Source organism: Mus pahari, chromosome 17 (genome assembly GCF_900095145.1).
Source record: "Mus pahari chromosome 17, PAHARI_EIJ_v1.1, whole genome shotgun sequence".
Classification (NCBI taxonomy): Eukaryota; Metazoa; Chordata; class Mammalia; order Rodentia; family Muridae; genus Mus; species Mus pahari.
The window spans coordinates 47464460-47480967 of record NC_034606.1 but is presented as its reverse complement, the minus strand read 5'-3'; the positions used below and the strand labels follow the sequence as shown (position 1 = coordinate 47480967).

Genomic DNA, 16508 nt, shown 5'->3' with positions numbered 1-16508 from the left:
TTAAAGAAAGAAAGAAAAGAAAGAAGAGAGGGAGGGAGGGAGGGAGGGAAGGAAGGAAGGAAGGAAGGAAGGAAAAAATTAAAAACATAAAAAAAGAAAGAGAGAGAGAAAGAGAGAGAGAGAAAGAGAGAGAGAGAGAGAGAGAGAGAGAGAGAGAGAGAGCCCAGGACTCTGGAGGCAGAGGCAGGCAGATCTCTGAGCTTGAGGCCAGCCTGGTCTACAAACTGAATTCTAGGATAGCCAGGGCTACACAGAGAAACCCTGTCTGAGGAGAGAAAAAACTACCCACTCGCTGCATGTGATGGTTTGCGTATGCTTGGTCCAGGGAGTGGCATTATTTTGAGGTGTGGCCTTGTTGGCGTGGGTGTGGCCTTGTTGGAGTGGGCGTGTCACTGTGGGAGTGGTCTTTAGTACTGGCCTCCTAGCTGCCTGGAGGTCAGTCGTCCACTAGCAACCTTCAGATGAAGATGTAGAACTCTCAGCTCTGCCTGTTCCATGCCTGCCTGGGATACTGCCATGCTTCCGCCTTGATGATAATGGGCTGAACCTCTGAACCTATAATTAAATTAAATACTTTATTTATATGTTACTTTGGTCGTGGTGTCTGTTCACAGTAGTAAAACCCAAACTGCACAGCATTCACAATGAGCCATTGTGGAGTTCCACAGACATGGGAGAGTATCACTAGCTACTTCTTTTCATTTGATTTTATTTTAGAGACAAGGCCTCATGTGTCCGTCCCAGGCTGCCCTCAAACTCACTATGTAGCTGAGGATTACATTGACCCTCTGACCCTCCTGCCCCTACTGTCCCACTGCTGGGATCATAGTGTGTGCCCCATGCCCTGTTTTTGTCATTCTGGGGACCAGACCCAGAGCTTTGCATGTCTAAGGCAAGCACCCTGCCAACTGAGTCACATTGCCAGCTCAGACTGTTTCTATGAAGTAAATAAAGCTGTGTGTCCTTTATCTCTTCCTGGAAGCTCTTGTCTTCTGGCAGCACCCAGCAGACAGGAGTGAGCTAGATTATCTGTAAGTAGAACAGACTCTAAGATGCTGAGAAGTCTGTGATGATGATGTCACGATTAGTGTCATAGAGAAAGCAAACCAGAAAGAGGAAAGGAGCCTGGGGGTGTGTGGGGGGAAGGGTGTTGTTTTAGGTAGGGCCATTATTAACAAAGATCCCTCTAGGCTCTCAGAGACTGAATCATGAACCAAAGAGTATATATGGACTGGACCTAGTCACCCCACATATACACACACACAAGTGTAGCAGCAGATGTGTAGCTTGGTCTTCATGCAAGTACCCCAACACCTGGAGTGGGGGGCTGTCCTTGACTTTGTTGACTGCCTGTGGATCCCCTACCTGAGCCGCCTTGTCTGACCTCAGTGGGAGATGATGTGCCTAGTCTGCAGTGATGATGTGCTAGGGTGGGTTGGTACCCAGGAGGGACCTCCCTCTTCTCAGAGAAGAAGGGGAGGGTAGAGGGGAGGGGCTTTTTGTAGGAAACATTGTTTAACCATTAAGGCTGAGTCACAGGGGTGAGGACTTCCAAGTCGTGGAGCAGTTCCGGGTCAAATCAGGGGCAGGGTGATCTTTCCCTGGCCCCTTTTACCCTGTATTCTCTGAGTTCAACGATCCATTGGCCGGAGCCTTTGAGCTGTTCCTTGCATTTTTGGAGATCAGTCTAGAATTGTTGGATCTTGTCTTTTATTATACATGCTTGGCGGACACAGAAGCAACATTCCTACTTGAAGAACACCTTCTTTCTCTACTGTTAGTAGACCTAATCCTTGACATTTTTCTCTAATGGTTTTCAAGTGGTTTGCATAGAAACAAGAATTTTTCTTGAAGCCACACAGTAACATTCTTGTCCCGCATAAAGCAGGTCTAGGGCCCTGTCGTATCGTGGAACGATTTCAGCTAATGAATTTACCTGTTCATAGATGTAGGTCTATCTGGTTTTAACAGGTACCTTTCCTGGTATGCCAATGGCATTATAGGTAGCCATTTTGTCCCCTATACCAGGTAATTTCCTTTTGACCTAATAATCTAGCCTTTACATATATATATATATACATATATATATATATATATATACATATATATATATATATATGAAGAAGGCATCAGATCCCATTACAGATGGTTGTGAGCCACCTCTCCAATTCCACAGTCCAGTCTTTTGTACAGGATAAGGGGCTATGTGCTTTCTTCTGTAACTACTTCTGGCTGGAATTAGGACGTCATTGTCATGACCCAGGAAGGTTGGAATTCTTGTCAAAGACTTAGAGGGGTTCAGGCAATGGGGCTTTCATCAGAGGCATCTGGTTCACTGACCCAGCTGAGGAGACAGGGAGCAATCACATTGGCTGGCCTGGTTCCCGCCAGCTTTCAGTAAGTGTGGGGCTCCCTGCCCTTTGGAGCAGTTTGTAGTATGTCAGCTGAGTACAAATCTTCTGAGATAGATATGGACTAGGGACAGAAGTTAAAGTTTAAGAACTTAAATTATATGAGAAGGCCAGGCTGACTCCACGACGGGCTTCAAATTGGCAGTTTAGGAGACTAGGCCTAAAAACTGGGCAAGTCCAGGCAAGCCCAGGCAGGTCCGTTACTAAAAAAAAAAAAAAAACAGGCTTCAGGCAGCTAGTCAGACCCTGCTCAGCCATCAGGAGCTGTCCAGAGGCCAGGACAATGGATCAGCAACAGTTTCCAGACTCTCTCAGCTACTTCCCCAGCCACAGTTTCTAGACCTCACTTTCCAGCCCCACTCCCTCTAATGGAATGGCCTTAGAGATGGTCGCCTACCCCAGAATCGCCTAATGTGCTTTAAATCTCAGACCTGCAAACTTACTTGGTTGTCTTTCTATTCTGGTAATGGGAGACCCCAGCATGCTAGACTTCTGCAGAATAAAACACCCTGTGTTTACATACTATTGAATCCCGGGTACCATTCTTCAGTGAATCATGGACTCTTATACATACATTTGTAACTTTCAGGCCCCTAATCCTGGTACTTGGGGGAGGGGAAGAGTCATAAGACCAAGGGAGAGAGAGATCACACCCTTGGGAATAGACAGATAGGGAAACGGGCTGTACTTATCTGGAGACAACCAACCATTAAGAGTACTGGCTGTTGGTCGGGCAGTGGTGGCGCACAACTTTAATTCCAGCACTTGGGAGGCAGAGGCAGGCGGATTTCTGAGTTCAAGGCCAAACTGGTCTACAGAGTGAGTTCCAGGACAGCCAAGGCTACACAGAGAAACCCTGTCTAAAAAAAAAAAAAAAAAAAAAAAAAAAAAAAAAAAAAAAAAAAAAAAAAAAAAAAAAAAAAAAAAAAAAAAAAAAGAGTACTGGCTGCTCTTGGACCCAAGTTGGATTCAGAGTATCCACATGGCAGCTCACAACAGTCTGTAACTTGTTTCAAGGTTAACTGACGACCTCTTCCCGGGCACTGTGCACATGGTGCACATGCAGACAAAAACACCCATAACCACAAAAGAAAAAAAAATTAAATTGAAAATCTTTTTTAAAAATGTAATAACTTTTTTTAGAACGAAGATAGTAGGGGCTGGCTGGAGAGATGGCTCAGTAGTTAAGGCCTCATACTGCTCTGAACATGGGACCGGAATTTGGTTCCCATCATTCATGTCAAGTGGTTCAGAAGTGCCTCTTAATGCAGTTCCAGGGACTCCGACTCTCTCTTCTGAATTCTGCAGCCACCTCCACTCACATGAGCCCGCGTGCACACACACACACACACACACACACACACACACACACACACACACATATGCACGTAATTAAAAATAAATCTTGGGAGTGGGGAGTAGGGGCAGAGACAGAACAGGTTCTTTTAAGAGTGGAGGTTCCTTTAAGAGTGGCGGCTCAGAAAGTCCCGCCCGGACATGCGTATCGCGCCCCGCCCACTAGAGGCGGGCCTTGCGACGGTTTGAAAGCGCCTTGCGCTGGCCGGGGTGGCTCGGCTGCCGCTGAGATGTCGGTGCTGAGGCCGATGGACAAGCTGCCCGACCTGAACAGGGCTACGGTCTTGGTAGGTGCGGGCAGCGCCCCTGGACCGGCTTCCCGCAGCCTAGTCCGGAGCCCTTCCTCAGCGTCTGCGCGCTCCGACAGCGGGGGCGGGGCTAGAGGGCGGGGCGCGTTACTCTGGACCAATCGGAGCGGCGGCTCGCGAGGCTGATGGACGCCTCCACCAATAGGCGCGCGGCTGGTTTTGCCACCACGGCCGAGTGGGCGTTCCAGTTCGAACGTGGCTTTCCCGCGTTTCGAGGAGGAGGCCGGGCGGTCCCCGTCCGTGGATGGCCCCTTAGGGGTCCTCTTCTCTGGAAATGGCTCCCTCCGAACCGCCGCTAGCTGAGTGTGATCCCCCAGGAGGGATTCGGAGTGCGGGGCCCTCCCGAGGAGCCGCCCTGCTCGGGTCTCCATCTGCCTGGTTCTCTCCCTTCGCAGTTGGTGAGCACGGAGGATGCGCTTCTGCAGCAGCTGGCGGAGTCGATGCTCAAAAACGACTGTGCGTCCGAGCTGAGGATGTAAGTTGCTGAGGTTGTAGCCTGAAATCTGGGCTGGCGTGAGGGAAGGGAGCCTGCGGGAGAGAGGGACCAACTCCTAGCTGTCATCAGTCCTCAGTGATCCTGCCCACGGTTGCGGAGTTGGCTCCTGTACTGACTGGTCTCTGCAAACGTTCATAGCTCATAACGCACGCCAAAAACACCCTCGCGGGTTGGGTAGCTTCCCATTGACAAGGCTCTGAGTTTAGACGTCAGCATGTAAAAACGTCGGGGGAGGTGAGTTTTGATTTCCTTTCTTCCTCCTCTTGCTGTGATAAAATACCCCGACAAAAGCAACTTCAGGGAGAAAGGACATGTTTGGCTTGCTCGTTGCTGCAGAAGTGGATGCTGCGGGAATTTGAAGCACTTGGTCACTGTATATCCACAGTCAAGAGGAAGCAACGAACAAGCACACGCTTGCTAGTTTTTATCTGGCTTTCTCTACACTGAAGACAATTCAGAATCCTTTCATAGGGAATGGTGCCACTTGTAGTGGGCCTTCCTACCTCAGTCCAATTAAGAAATTACAAATGAGCCGGGCGTGGTGGTGCACGCCTTTAATCCCAGCACTTGGGAGGCAGAGGCAGGCGAATTTCTGAGTTCGAGGCCAGCCTGGTCTACAGAGTGAGTTCCAGGACAGCCAGGACTACACAGAGAAACCCTGTCTCGAAAAACAAAAAAAGAAAAGAAAAGAAATTACAAACGAGGGCTGGAGAGATTGTCAGCAGTTAGCACTGTCTACTCTCACAGAGGTCCTGAGTTCAATTCCAGCAACTACATGGTGGCTCACAACCATTGCCCTCCTCAGGTACATGCAGATAGAGTACTCATACATAAAATAGCCAACATGAGAGGAAACACTAGTAACCACAGCATTATGAGGTGGAGGCAGGAAGCTCCAGGTCATTCTCTGTTACATATCCAGTTCCAGGCCAGCCTGGGCTGCATAAGACAAACCAACACACTAAAAGAAGGCACCTGCCCAACTGTTTACCACACACAATCAGCTTCTAAGGACAGAGATTTTGACTCTGGTTCACTGGTGAATCCCCAGGGCCTAAAGCAGTAACTAGCACAGAGAAGATGCTCTGTTGATAACTTTTGGGTTTGATCTGGTTAATTCATGATCCAAAAGATGCTGAAGATGTCTTGGGCTGGTACAAGTGTAAGGCAAGGATCTCCAAGGAAGGCTTAGTGAGCTAGTTCAGGGAAGTGACGTAGAAAGTGACAAGACTGAAAGCTTCGCTGGTGGCGGGAGGGTCTGGCATGGGATAACTGCAGCAACGTTCTGAGAATTCTTTAGTGCCCCCAAATGTGGAGGAACAGTGATTGCTGTGCATTTTCCTTTTTCTAGCCTCATCAAGCTTTTAGGCTTGAGAATATGAAATTCATTAACCCCACCCCAGTCTCAGAAGTAGAAGAGGATTTTTGAAAATTCATTTTCCCTTGAACAGTGTATTGTAATTCTAGCTATCAAAGCAGCCGGAAGAGGGCGATGCGTGTTTTATGTAATTTTTTTGTAGGCATGGTGGCACAAGCTTGTAATTCCAGCACAGGAGGCAGAGGCAAAAGGATCAGGGGTGCAAAGATTAACTTCAACTAAGAAAGGTAGAAGCCACACCAGGGCTACATAATCCGTTTGGTATGAGGCAGATTGGGTTCATGTCAAAAATATGTATCTTTGAAAAAGAATGACATTTTAAAAAAAAAATGAATGTTATTCTTTTGGTATTCCTTGAATTATAATCTAAGTGGGTAGTTGTTATTTTTGTTTGTTGGGGGGGGGGGTTCTGTATAGTTCTGGCTGTCCTGGAACTCACTCTGTAGACCAGATAGACCTTCTGCCTTCCAAGTGCTGGGGTTAAAGGCATGCACCACCACTGTCCGGCTCATTTTTGTTTTTTTAAAGGCCTGGCACAGTGATACATGCATTTAATCCTAGTGCTTGGAAGGCAGAAACAGGAGGACGGCTGTGAGTTCAGGGCCAACCTGGTCTACAGAGCAAGTTCCAGGACAGCCAGTGCTATATAGCACTCTCTCAAAAAGGAGTTGGGGGTGAGATGGCTCAGCAGTTAAGAGCACCACTGCTCTTCCAGAGGTCCTGAGTTCCACATGGTGGCTCATGACCATACCTGGTGTCCTCTTCTGGCCTATAGGTACATATGCAGACAACACTCCTAGATTTAAAATATAATAATAATTTTTTTTAAAAAAGAAAAAGGAAAATGCTATGTATACAAAGAATGGGCAGCAGAATTCAAGAAAAGCCTTCAGGTGGGCATTTGGTAGAGATCAAGCCCAAATAAAGGCTTAGCTGAGGTCATACAACTGGCTAATGAAAACAGCTAGGTGGAACCCAAAACTGCCTCATACCAAAGGGGTTCCGTCTTATCCCCTAACCCTCTCCATTCAGCACCCCACTCCTGAGCATGGTCTCCCTCCGAGCCAGCAAGGTTTGAGTCCTCTTAGCACAGTGGTCACTTAACAGCCCCCTGTGGCAGGAGGAATCAATCAGTCCAGAGAGGTTTGGGCAGAGCTGGCTCCATCCTGCCGGGCTCTGTTCAAGAGGCAGCTTCTTTCCCTGTAAAGGACTGTGTGGTCAGTCACTGGGGGCCGGGTATGTGTCTAACCCTGCAATGTCTTGTTTTCCAGCCACTTGGCCAACTCCCTCCCTTTGCCCTCCAATGTGAACCGGCCCCGAATTGACCTGATTGTGTTTGTGATTAACCTTCACAGCAAATACAGGTGAGAGCCAGCACAAGACTCTAGCTTGGGCAACTGCTAGAACAGTAATCTGGTGATGGGAAAGCGGGAGGCAGTGGGAGGCTGCCCAGGGCAAGGAGGGAGGACTAAGGAGTTTGAAAGACAAATCATGACAACATCACCCGTTTATCTAGTTAATGTTCGCTGAGATGTGCTGTGTACACCTAACACCAGAGAAGAAAACACCCCTGCCTTGGGGTCTCCCTAGCCCATGTATGCCTGTGTACCACGTGCATCCCTAATCCCTGAGGGGCCAAAAGAAAGCATCCTACCGGCTACAGCTGCGGTTCCAGACAGCCGTGAGCTGCCATGCGGGTTCTGGGGTGCAAGCTCAGTCCTCAGGAAGAGCAGCCGGTGCTCTTAACCTTTGAGCCACCCCAAATTCCTTCTCTTGTTTTATTTATTCTGGTTGTAGCACTGGCCCTTGCACCCAGTGCTCTCCTGAGGTTTTCACAAACAGCGGGGATTAAATTTCACCATGTGACCTTGTAGATAACACTAAGCCATATCAAAACTACAACAGTCAGGAGTTGGACAATATTTGGACAATATTTGAGAAAAATATTACTATTTTTAAACATACCACTGTATTTGCACATAAAAGAATTACACCCCAGATTGGCAACAGTTTTTTTCTGGAGAATTGGCAGCAGAGGGTGGTGCCAAGAGAAGGATTCTTTTTTTTCTTTTTTTTTTTTAATCTTATGTGTGTGGGTATTTTGCCTGCGTGTAAGTCTGTGTACAATATGTGAGAAGTGGGCATTGGGTCTCCTGGAACTGAAGTTAGAGACAGTTGAGACAGTTGTGAGCTGCCATTATGGGTGTTGGGGATTAAACCTGGGTCCCCTGGAAGAGCAGCCAGTGCTCTTAACCTGTAAGCCGTGCCTCCAGCCCCGAGAAGGGTTCTTATTATTTATTTGTGTGTGTGCTTGTGTGTGGTTATATTTGCTGCTTGATTATCTTATAAGCATTCATGAACTTCTAAATAAAGCTAAATTTAAAACAGGGTATATGGAGCTGGACAGGTGGCTCAGTGGTTGTGAAGTTTTGGTTCCCAGCATCCACAAGAGGTTCACAGACTTCTGTAAGTCCAGCACCAGGAGACCCAGTGCTTCTGGCCTCCATAGACACCTGTGTGTCTGTAGGTGCACCTAAATTCATGCAAACTCCTGCCTGTGTGTACTGCAAAATAATAATAATACCTTTTAAAAAATAAAAGCGCAGGGAATCCCAGCATTTAGGGTATAGAGACTGGAAAGGTCAAATGTTCAAGGTCTTTTTTTTTTTTTTTTTTTTTTTTTTTTTTTTTTTTTTTTTTTTTTTTTTTTTTTTTTTTTTTTTTTTTGGTTTTTCGAGACAGGGTTTTTCTGTATAGCCCTGGCTGTCCTGGAACTCACTCTGTAGACCAGGCTGGCCTCGAACTCAGAAATCCACCTGCCTCTGCCTCCCAAGTGCTGGGATTAAAGGCGTGTGCCACCATGCCCGGCCGTGTCTTTCTGTCTTATGGTTGTTTTCTTGCCTGGCTTCTCCTGTCCCAGTCTCCAGAAAGTGGAGGAGTCTCTGAACCACGTGGACAGCAGCTTCTTCCTGGGGAAAGTATGCTTCCTTGTCACCGGGGGTAAGTTTGACCGCTTCCTGTTACACCCCACCTAGCTAGAGTGGTCGCACTTATGGGCTCTTGCTGAGGTGGCCTGCAGAGGGGCTCTCCTTACCTGGCTACTGACTTTTTAAAAATTTAGTTTATTTTTTTGTGATTTTATGTACATGGGTTTTTTGCCTGAGGAGACCAGATGGTATGGGATCCTCTAGAACTGTAGGTATAGACAGTTGCGGGTGGTTCTGAGCCACCATGGGTCCTGGGACTCAAACTCGGGTCCTCTGGAAGAACAGTAAGTGCTATTAACTGCTGAGCCATGTCTCCAGCCCCAGTTAAAAATGTACTTTTGAAGGTGGGCAGTGATGGTGCACACCCTTAATCGCAGCCCCTGGGAGACAGTGGCAGGTGGGTCTCGGGCGGATAGAGCCTGAAGTGTGTGTGCCTGGCTTCTTTGCAGCCGGACGGGAAAGCCACTGCAGTGTCCACCAGAACACAGTTATAAAACTGGCCCACACCTACCGAAGCCCGCTGCTCTTCTGTGACTTACAGGTGAGAACCCTGTTCATTGAGGCCGCACTATAATTCAGTACAAGGAACGGGCGGTGGACAGAATGTGCTTCCTGAACGGTCCCCAAGTCTCCAATTGAGGTGACACCTGATATGGAGGGAGCCCTGTAATTGTGGTTTGAGGCTTAGCTCAAGTCTTGTGTGTGTTTGGAAGTCCCTGTTAATATCCCACTCTCCTGCTGGAGGATAAGTTCTTAGGAGGTAAGGTGTGTCTGTCTCATTAACCAGTGTACCCCAGTGCCTTCCCTGTAGTCAGCCTGATCCTAGCCTCCACAGACTGCAGACCATGTCTGTAGTGTCAGGTAGTGTCACAGGACAGGACACACAGCAAGTAATTGGGACATTTGTTAGATGGGCAGTTATGTAGCTGGGTGTATTGCTTCCATTCTAATCCATTAGCTTCTGTGAGTGTGCTCACCAGTGAGCCCTGGCTGGCCGTAGAAGGCTGGTATGCGTTTTCTCTCTATTGTCTTTCTATTCACTTTTTATCCCGCTCACTACCCCTCCTCCCAGTCACCCCCTCTCCCATTCTCTATTTTTACTTTGTGTGTGTTGTGTACACACTGTGATGGATCCTGTACCTGCTCATGCCCAGAAGCCAGAGAGGGGTATCGGGCGGCCTTTATCTCCGTCTGCCTAGTTCCCTTGAGCAGGGTCGTCACTGAACATGGAGCTAGACTGATTGCGAGCAAGCCCCAGTAGCAATCCTCCTGCCTGCCTCTGCTGCTCCACAGCAGTAGAGTTCCTGACACGCACAGCATTTGACATGTGTGCTAGGATGTGGATACATGCTTGTATGGCAGGCACACTTACCCACTGAGATGGGAGCCCCAGAAGTGCACACTCCGTTGATGCGTGTCGTCCTACAGGAGTTAATGTACGCTCCCTGGGGGGATTACTGAAGGTTCTCTGGGCCTGAGCGATCCTGCCCACGGACCTGACTTGCTCGGTTGTCCAAGGGATCTTTTTGTTAGTTTTAAACAGTTAGATCCTGGATCTGACACCTTTTCCCAAAGACAAAGTGTCTTGGTGACACATCCTGGGGCCTGGGGTTTCCTGGTATGGGGTATGGGGTCTGTACCAGTGATGGCAGAATTCAGGTGATCTAGAAACTTAGATGGGAAGTAGAACTTAGCCCCTCCCTGAAGCCACTCTTAGCTACTTTGTGAGTTCTTTTTCCTACCCTTTACCCCTCCCCCCCATCAGTAGACAGAAAGAAGGATAGGGGAGAGAAAGGGATATAGAGATCTCTGAATCCAGTTTCTTTCTTCTTTGAGCACAACTACTAACAAACCATAACCAACCTCCTTTAACAACTTACACCACCCGCCCCGCTCTCAGACCTCTAGATTTACATACCTTCTGGAAAGTTCCCAGAATTCCGAATATCACACAATCACAGAAACTGTCTGCCGCTGGCAAAACCACGCCTCTGCTAGAGCGTGAGCCCAGTCGTAGTCAGCGGCTGCGGACTACAAAGCAGCCCCATGCCCCACACCTGGGATTAAGACAAAAACATTCTTATAACATTTCTGTGATTTCTTTTTTTGTTTTTGTTTTTTTAAAGAAACCAAAACTCCAGAATTATCACACACCTCCCCCTCTCCCCTCCATAGAACCGTACTAACCTGTGGCTTACATTGAGTTGAATCAGCCAAGAGTATCAGTAGGAAGAGCTAAGCTAACAGTCACTAGCAGACAGTGATGCGTGGGCCGGATGTTAGCTTACTGGTGGGGAGCCTTTGCTGTTCTTACAGAGGACCTGAGTTTGGTTCTCAGCACCCACGTAACAGCTCACAACTGTCTGCAACTGTAGATCTGATACGCTTTTCTATCCTTCTCAGGAACCAGGCGCGCACATGGTGCATGGATATACATGCAGGCAGAACACCTGTACACATAAGGGGTACTATTGCTTTTGCTTACATGTTAGGGCCAGCCTCATCACTACTGTGTTCTGGTTGCTACACTGCCCCCTAAATCACCCTAGACCAAAGCACTCATCATGGTTTATATTCCGTTCATGGAACATCTGTCTTTTTTTTTTTTTTTTTTAAAGATTTATTTGTTCTATGTATATGAGCACACTGTAGCTGTCTTCAGACACACCAAAAAGAGGGCATCAGATCCAATTACAGATGGTTGTAAGCCATCATGTGGTTGCAGGGAATTGAACTCAGGACCTCTGGAAGAACAGTTAGTACTCTTCACCGCTGAGCTTTCTCTCCAGCAGAACATCTGTCTTGGTCACAGCTGTTTCTAGAATCCCTGACTAGATCCAAGCTCTGCTTTCAAAGGTGGCACCTGGTGTTCCCAGCACACCGGAAGTGTCTCCCATACCAGGTTTTCCTCATAACAAAGCTCTGAGAAAGCCCGGCGTAGTGGCACACGCCTTTAATCCCAGCACTCCGCAGGCAGAGGCAGGCGGATTTCTGAGTTCGAGACCAGCCTGGTCTACAAAGTGAGTTCTAGGACAGCCAGGGCTATATAGAGAAACCTTGTCTCCAAAAACCAAAAAAGGGGCTGGAGAGATGGCTCAGCAGTTAAGAGCACTGACTGTTCTTCCGAAGGTCCTGAGTTCAATTCCCAGCAACCACATGGTGGCTCATAACCATCTGTAAATAGATCCGGCGCCCTCTTCTGGAGTGTCTGAAGATAGCTACAATGTACTTACATATAATAAATCTTTAAAAAAAAAAAAAGTTTAGGGGGAAAAAAAAACAAAAACAAAGCACTGAGAAAATACTCCAGGAAAAGTCATCTTGTTCAGTCACACCGTTGTAAAGTTAGGCCAGCCCGTTAGTCTGCAGCCATTTCCCCATGGTGGCCTGCTTTCCACGAGTGGCCTGGCACCCACTTCCGTAGTTTCATTTTTTACTGAAGAGTCATCTTTGCTCGGTAACCGAGGTACTGTGGTGCTGTGGTGCCTGCTAACCTGGATGACAGGTGCTGCTGCAGTTTCCCAAACGGCCACGAGGTGGCAGGCCACGCCAGCTTTTGAGTTTCCATGGGGCTCGCGGCCTGGACTAGAGCAGAGATGTGGCTCAGCAGGTTAGGGCGCTGCTTTCAGCCTGAGTTCCGTCCCTGGGACCTATGAAGGAAGGAGAGAGCGGACTCTGCAAGTTGTCCTCTGACCTTCGTGCATGGGTTTCTCTGTATGGCCCTGGCTGTCCTGGAACTCACTCTGTAGACCTGGCTGGCTTCCAATTCAGAGGTCCTCCTGTCTCTGCAGGGGTTAAAGGTCATCACTGGCCAGCCTTTTCCTCCCCCCCCACCCCCACTCCCACTAAATGTAATTTCAAAAAGAAAGAAAGGAAAGCCGTGGGACACATGTGTAGAGGGGAGCAGAGACTCCCGAGTGTCTCTAGTTGGCAGCAGAGCTTCTGATCCCTGCTCAGAGGCAGGCCTCGTCCCTCAGATGAAGAGCCCATCTTTAGACCGGCAGTCCCTGCAGGCCTCTGATTAGCCTTCTCTGGGCATACTCTGTCTTCACCAAGTCGGAACCGCAACATATTTGGAGGTCTTTGTGTAACAAGTATCGCTAGCTGTCTTTTGTAGGAGGGAAATACTCTAGGGCAGTGCTTCTCCACCTGTATCTCCTACCTACCTGACATTTATATTATCATGTAGACAGTAGCGAAATCAGTTTATGGTTGGGGTCACCACAGCATGAGGATCTGTATTAAATTAAATATTAAAGCGGGAAGGCCAGGACCCGCTGCCCTGAGAGGTGTGACTCCCCCGGTGTCAGTTGTCTACCAACAGGCCCTGTGCTAGTGCTGGGCACACAAATCCAGCAAATGGTGGCCCAGTCTTGTCAGAATCTAGCCTGGCAGAGTATGTCTTCCCATATGACATGGGCAGTCATGGCTGTGGTCAGAATGGGCGGGGCATGTCTGCACAGGGCGTGAGTGACAGGAGGCGCTCTGGCACTCAGGCTAAAGCAGCCGGAGGTTGAGGAGTCGGACCTTTGAGGAGGGTTACTGAAAATATCTCACATGCACAGTGTGCCTTAGTACCGCTGTAGGCATTAGAGGCACTGCACACAACAAAACAGTATATACATATGTACATCCTGACGGTGCTCTCAGCAGGAACACAAACAGGCCACTTGTGTTTGTTTGTTTGTAAAGTAAGAGAGAGTGACTGGGGTGGGAGCTAAGGCTGTGGCTTCGTGGGCAGAGCGGATACCGAGGCAGGAAAGAGCGTGTGTCTCGGGAGAAGAGTGCTGTCAGGAGCAGTAAGTGCAGAGGCCTAGAGCTTGCTGGTGTGTCTAGGGGCCTTCAGAGAGGCCGGGGCAGGAGTAGCTGAGTGCTGCGGCGGAGACGGGGGTCGGAGAGCAGTGAGAAATGTCAGCTGATGGTCAGGTCCTGGAGTCGGTAAAGACTCTGGCTCTTACTTGCAATAAAACTGGAGCTGCTGTTTGGAGCCTAGGAGACATGTGGCTTTGCTCTGGCTGCGAGGGAGATGAAGAGAGGGGAGGGCAGAAATGAGGACAAGGTTTAGAGATTTTTCTGGAAGGGTTGAGTGACCTGGAGTCATTGGTGTCATTGGGGAGAGTGACACGGAGTGGCCCATAGTCCTTGCTGTTTCCTGGACAGTCAACAGAAAGTGCTGGCGGACAGATGTGAGGTGACAGGAAGACAAGTAAGGGACAACTGAGGCTTCCAGCATGACAGCTGGTAGCATGGCGCTGCCTGTAGAGATGAGGCAGGGTTGCAGGGGGTCAGTGACAGGCTGACAGTGCCCTGGGGCCGCTAGTGGGACGCTGTTTGCTTTTCTGAAAATGTCTGCAAGTGTCTCTTGCTTGCCCAGAACTCACTGGTTCAGAGCAGGGACAGCTTCACCCCCAGCTCCCCTGGGCCCCCCACCCCAATAAAAGGATTACCTGTAGGTGACACATCCTGTCCATCCCCTCTGTCCCTGTGGCTTCCTGCAGTACCTGTCAGTGGCTGGAACTAGCAGAGGTCCAACCTGTGCAGTGACTCCTCTGTGACCCTGTGCTTAACAGTGTCCTTGGCCTTAGCAGTCTTGCTCGTCAAGTCCCCCATTTCCCCTTGATCGGGGCTCAGTGTCTCTGGGTCTGAAGAGCGAGGTAGGAAGCTGCCTGGTGTGACCTTAAGGTACCTCTGCATCTCATCCTCCAGCTCCCCCTGAGAATCTTCTCCGAGTGTGGCCACCGGGCCAGCCACCCCCTCACTGCTGTTCTCTGCTCTTCCTGAAGGTGGAAAGCTTTCGCGCAGCCACGGCACAGCGCCTGGTGCGCGTTCTGCAGATCTGCGCTGGCCATGTGCCGGGCGTCTCCGCGCTGAACCTGCTGTCCTTGCTGCGGATCCCCGAGAACCCCCATCCAAGGAGCTGTGAGCACTGCTGCCCTCCACGCGTTTGCTGCCAGCTCCAAAAGCCTCCTCTGTTAGCGACGACCAGTCAGGACCTGACAGGCCCGGAGGCAGCCTGCTCACTGCAGGACTGAACTCCACCAGAAAGTTCTGCTGGGCAGGAGTTGGGAGAGAGCCCAGCTGCTGAGACCCCAGCAGCCTCCCGTTTCTCTCTCACCCCACAGAGGCCCTGTCTCCACCTGTCTAACATCATAATCCACCTAAGATTTTGGAACAAAGAGCCATGGCTTTAAAAAAAAAAAAAAGAAAGGAAGGAAGGAAGAAAGAAAGAAAATGTGTTGTAGATGCAGAAACTGACTCAGTATGATTGCGGGGGCAGAGTGTGGCTTCCAGGAGCCCAGGGAAATGTCATGTGCTGGCCCTGCATTTCTTACGACCTGGCTGTTGCGTTCTGGTGCCTGTTTGCCTGGTGTAAGTGGAGCTGGTTCTACTCATGTTGAGAGGATTGAATGAAATGGCAGGTGGCTTGCTGCCCGAGACCACATTGCTCCCTACGACTTGTCGGTCTCTCTGGTAGATCACACAAGGTGTATGCCTCACACTGTAACAGCAATCTAACAATCACATTTTAAAAAACAAAAAGCCAGGCAGTGGTGGCACACGCCTTTAATCCCAGCACTTGAGAGGCAGAGGCAGGCGGATTTCTGAGTTCTAGGCCAGCCTGATCTACAGAGTGAGTTCCAGGACAGCCAGGGCTACACAGAGAAACCCTGTCTCAAAAAACAAAAAAAATTCACATGTAGGGCACTGACTGAGCTATCGGGTTTCTCTGTGTAGCCCAGGCTGGCCTTGAACTCAGAGATCCTCCTACCATTGCCTCTTTCTGTGCTGGGATCACAGGCATGTCCCACTGCTGCCCTGCAGTGACTGGACAGATTTGTGAAGCCCATCTCACATCAGGAATGACACCTGCAAGGTCAGAGTGTGAGGAGTGACGAGCTGACTGTGGCATTGCACACTGGGTCCAAAGAGAAGGTTGTAAAAGAGCAGTGTTGGTCCTGTCAGCCCCATCAAAGTTCCTGATGCTTAACACACAGGATCTGGGGGTGCTGTTGAGAGAGCAGGGGAGCCAGGTCCTAAGCTCACCGCACTCGGATGACACAAGGACTATAGCTCCTTCCAGAACATCCCAAGGCCCTGCCCCTACTGTGAAGTTAGGGTCAGACTTGCCTCTCTGGGTATTGTTTGGCTTTTGTTTTTTGTTTTTCTTTTTTTTTCCTTCAAGACAGGGTTTCTCTGTGTAGCCCTGCCTGTTCTGGACCAAGCTATCCTTGAACTCAGAGACCCACCTGCCTCTACCTCTTGAGTGCCATGACTAAAGGCGTGCGCCACCATACCCAGCCTGACGTACCTTTCTGTCTTGAAGGTAGCCCCAATGTTTGTAGGTTCCCTTGAGGCTACAAACGTCACCTGACACTTGCAGAGTGTGTCACGCTTCACAGGGTTGTGCTCAGCAGCGGCAGCTCCTGTCGCCCTCCCAGCAGGCCTGCAGGGTTCATGAGAACTGTCACTGAAGGTGTGCCCATAGGAGCACAGCCTGCACTGCCCTGAGTTCTGTGTGGTCCAAGAGGACCTGAGATGGGGACACAGGGGTTTATGCCTGAGAGAGCAGCA

At 49.3% G+C, this 16508-nt stretch overlaps 1 protein-coding gene across 1 annotated transcript; it reads left to right on the top strand.

Annotated features, from left to right (window-relative positions):
- The first annotated feature begins 3937 nt into the window (after positions 1-3937).
- Positions 3938-15462, top strand: Cenpm (centromere protein M). The gene is made up of 6 exons (XM_021217065.1): positions 3938-4054; positions 4471-4550; positions 7221-7313; positions 8870-8949; positions 9386-9477; positions 14720-15462. The coding sequence occupies exons 1-6, from the start codon at positions 3998-4000 to the stop codon at positions 14966-14968; spliced, it is 651 nt and encodes a 216-aa protein (XP_021072724.1). The 5' UTR covers positions 3938-3997; the 3' UTR covers positions 14969-15462.
- The last annotated feature ends 1046 nt before the right edge of the window (positions 15463-16508 follow it).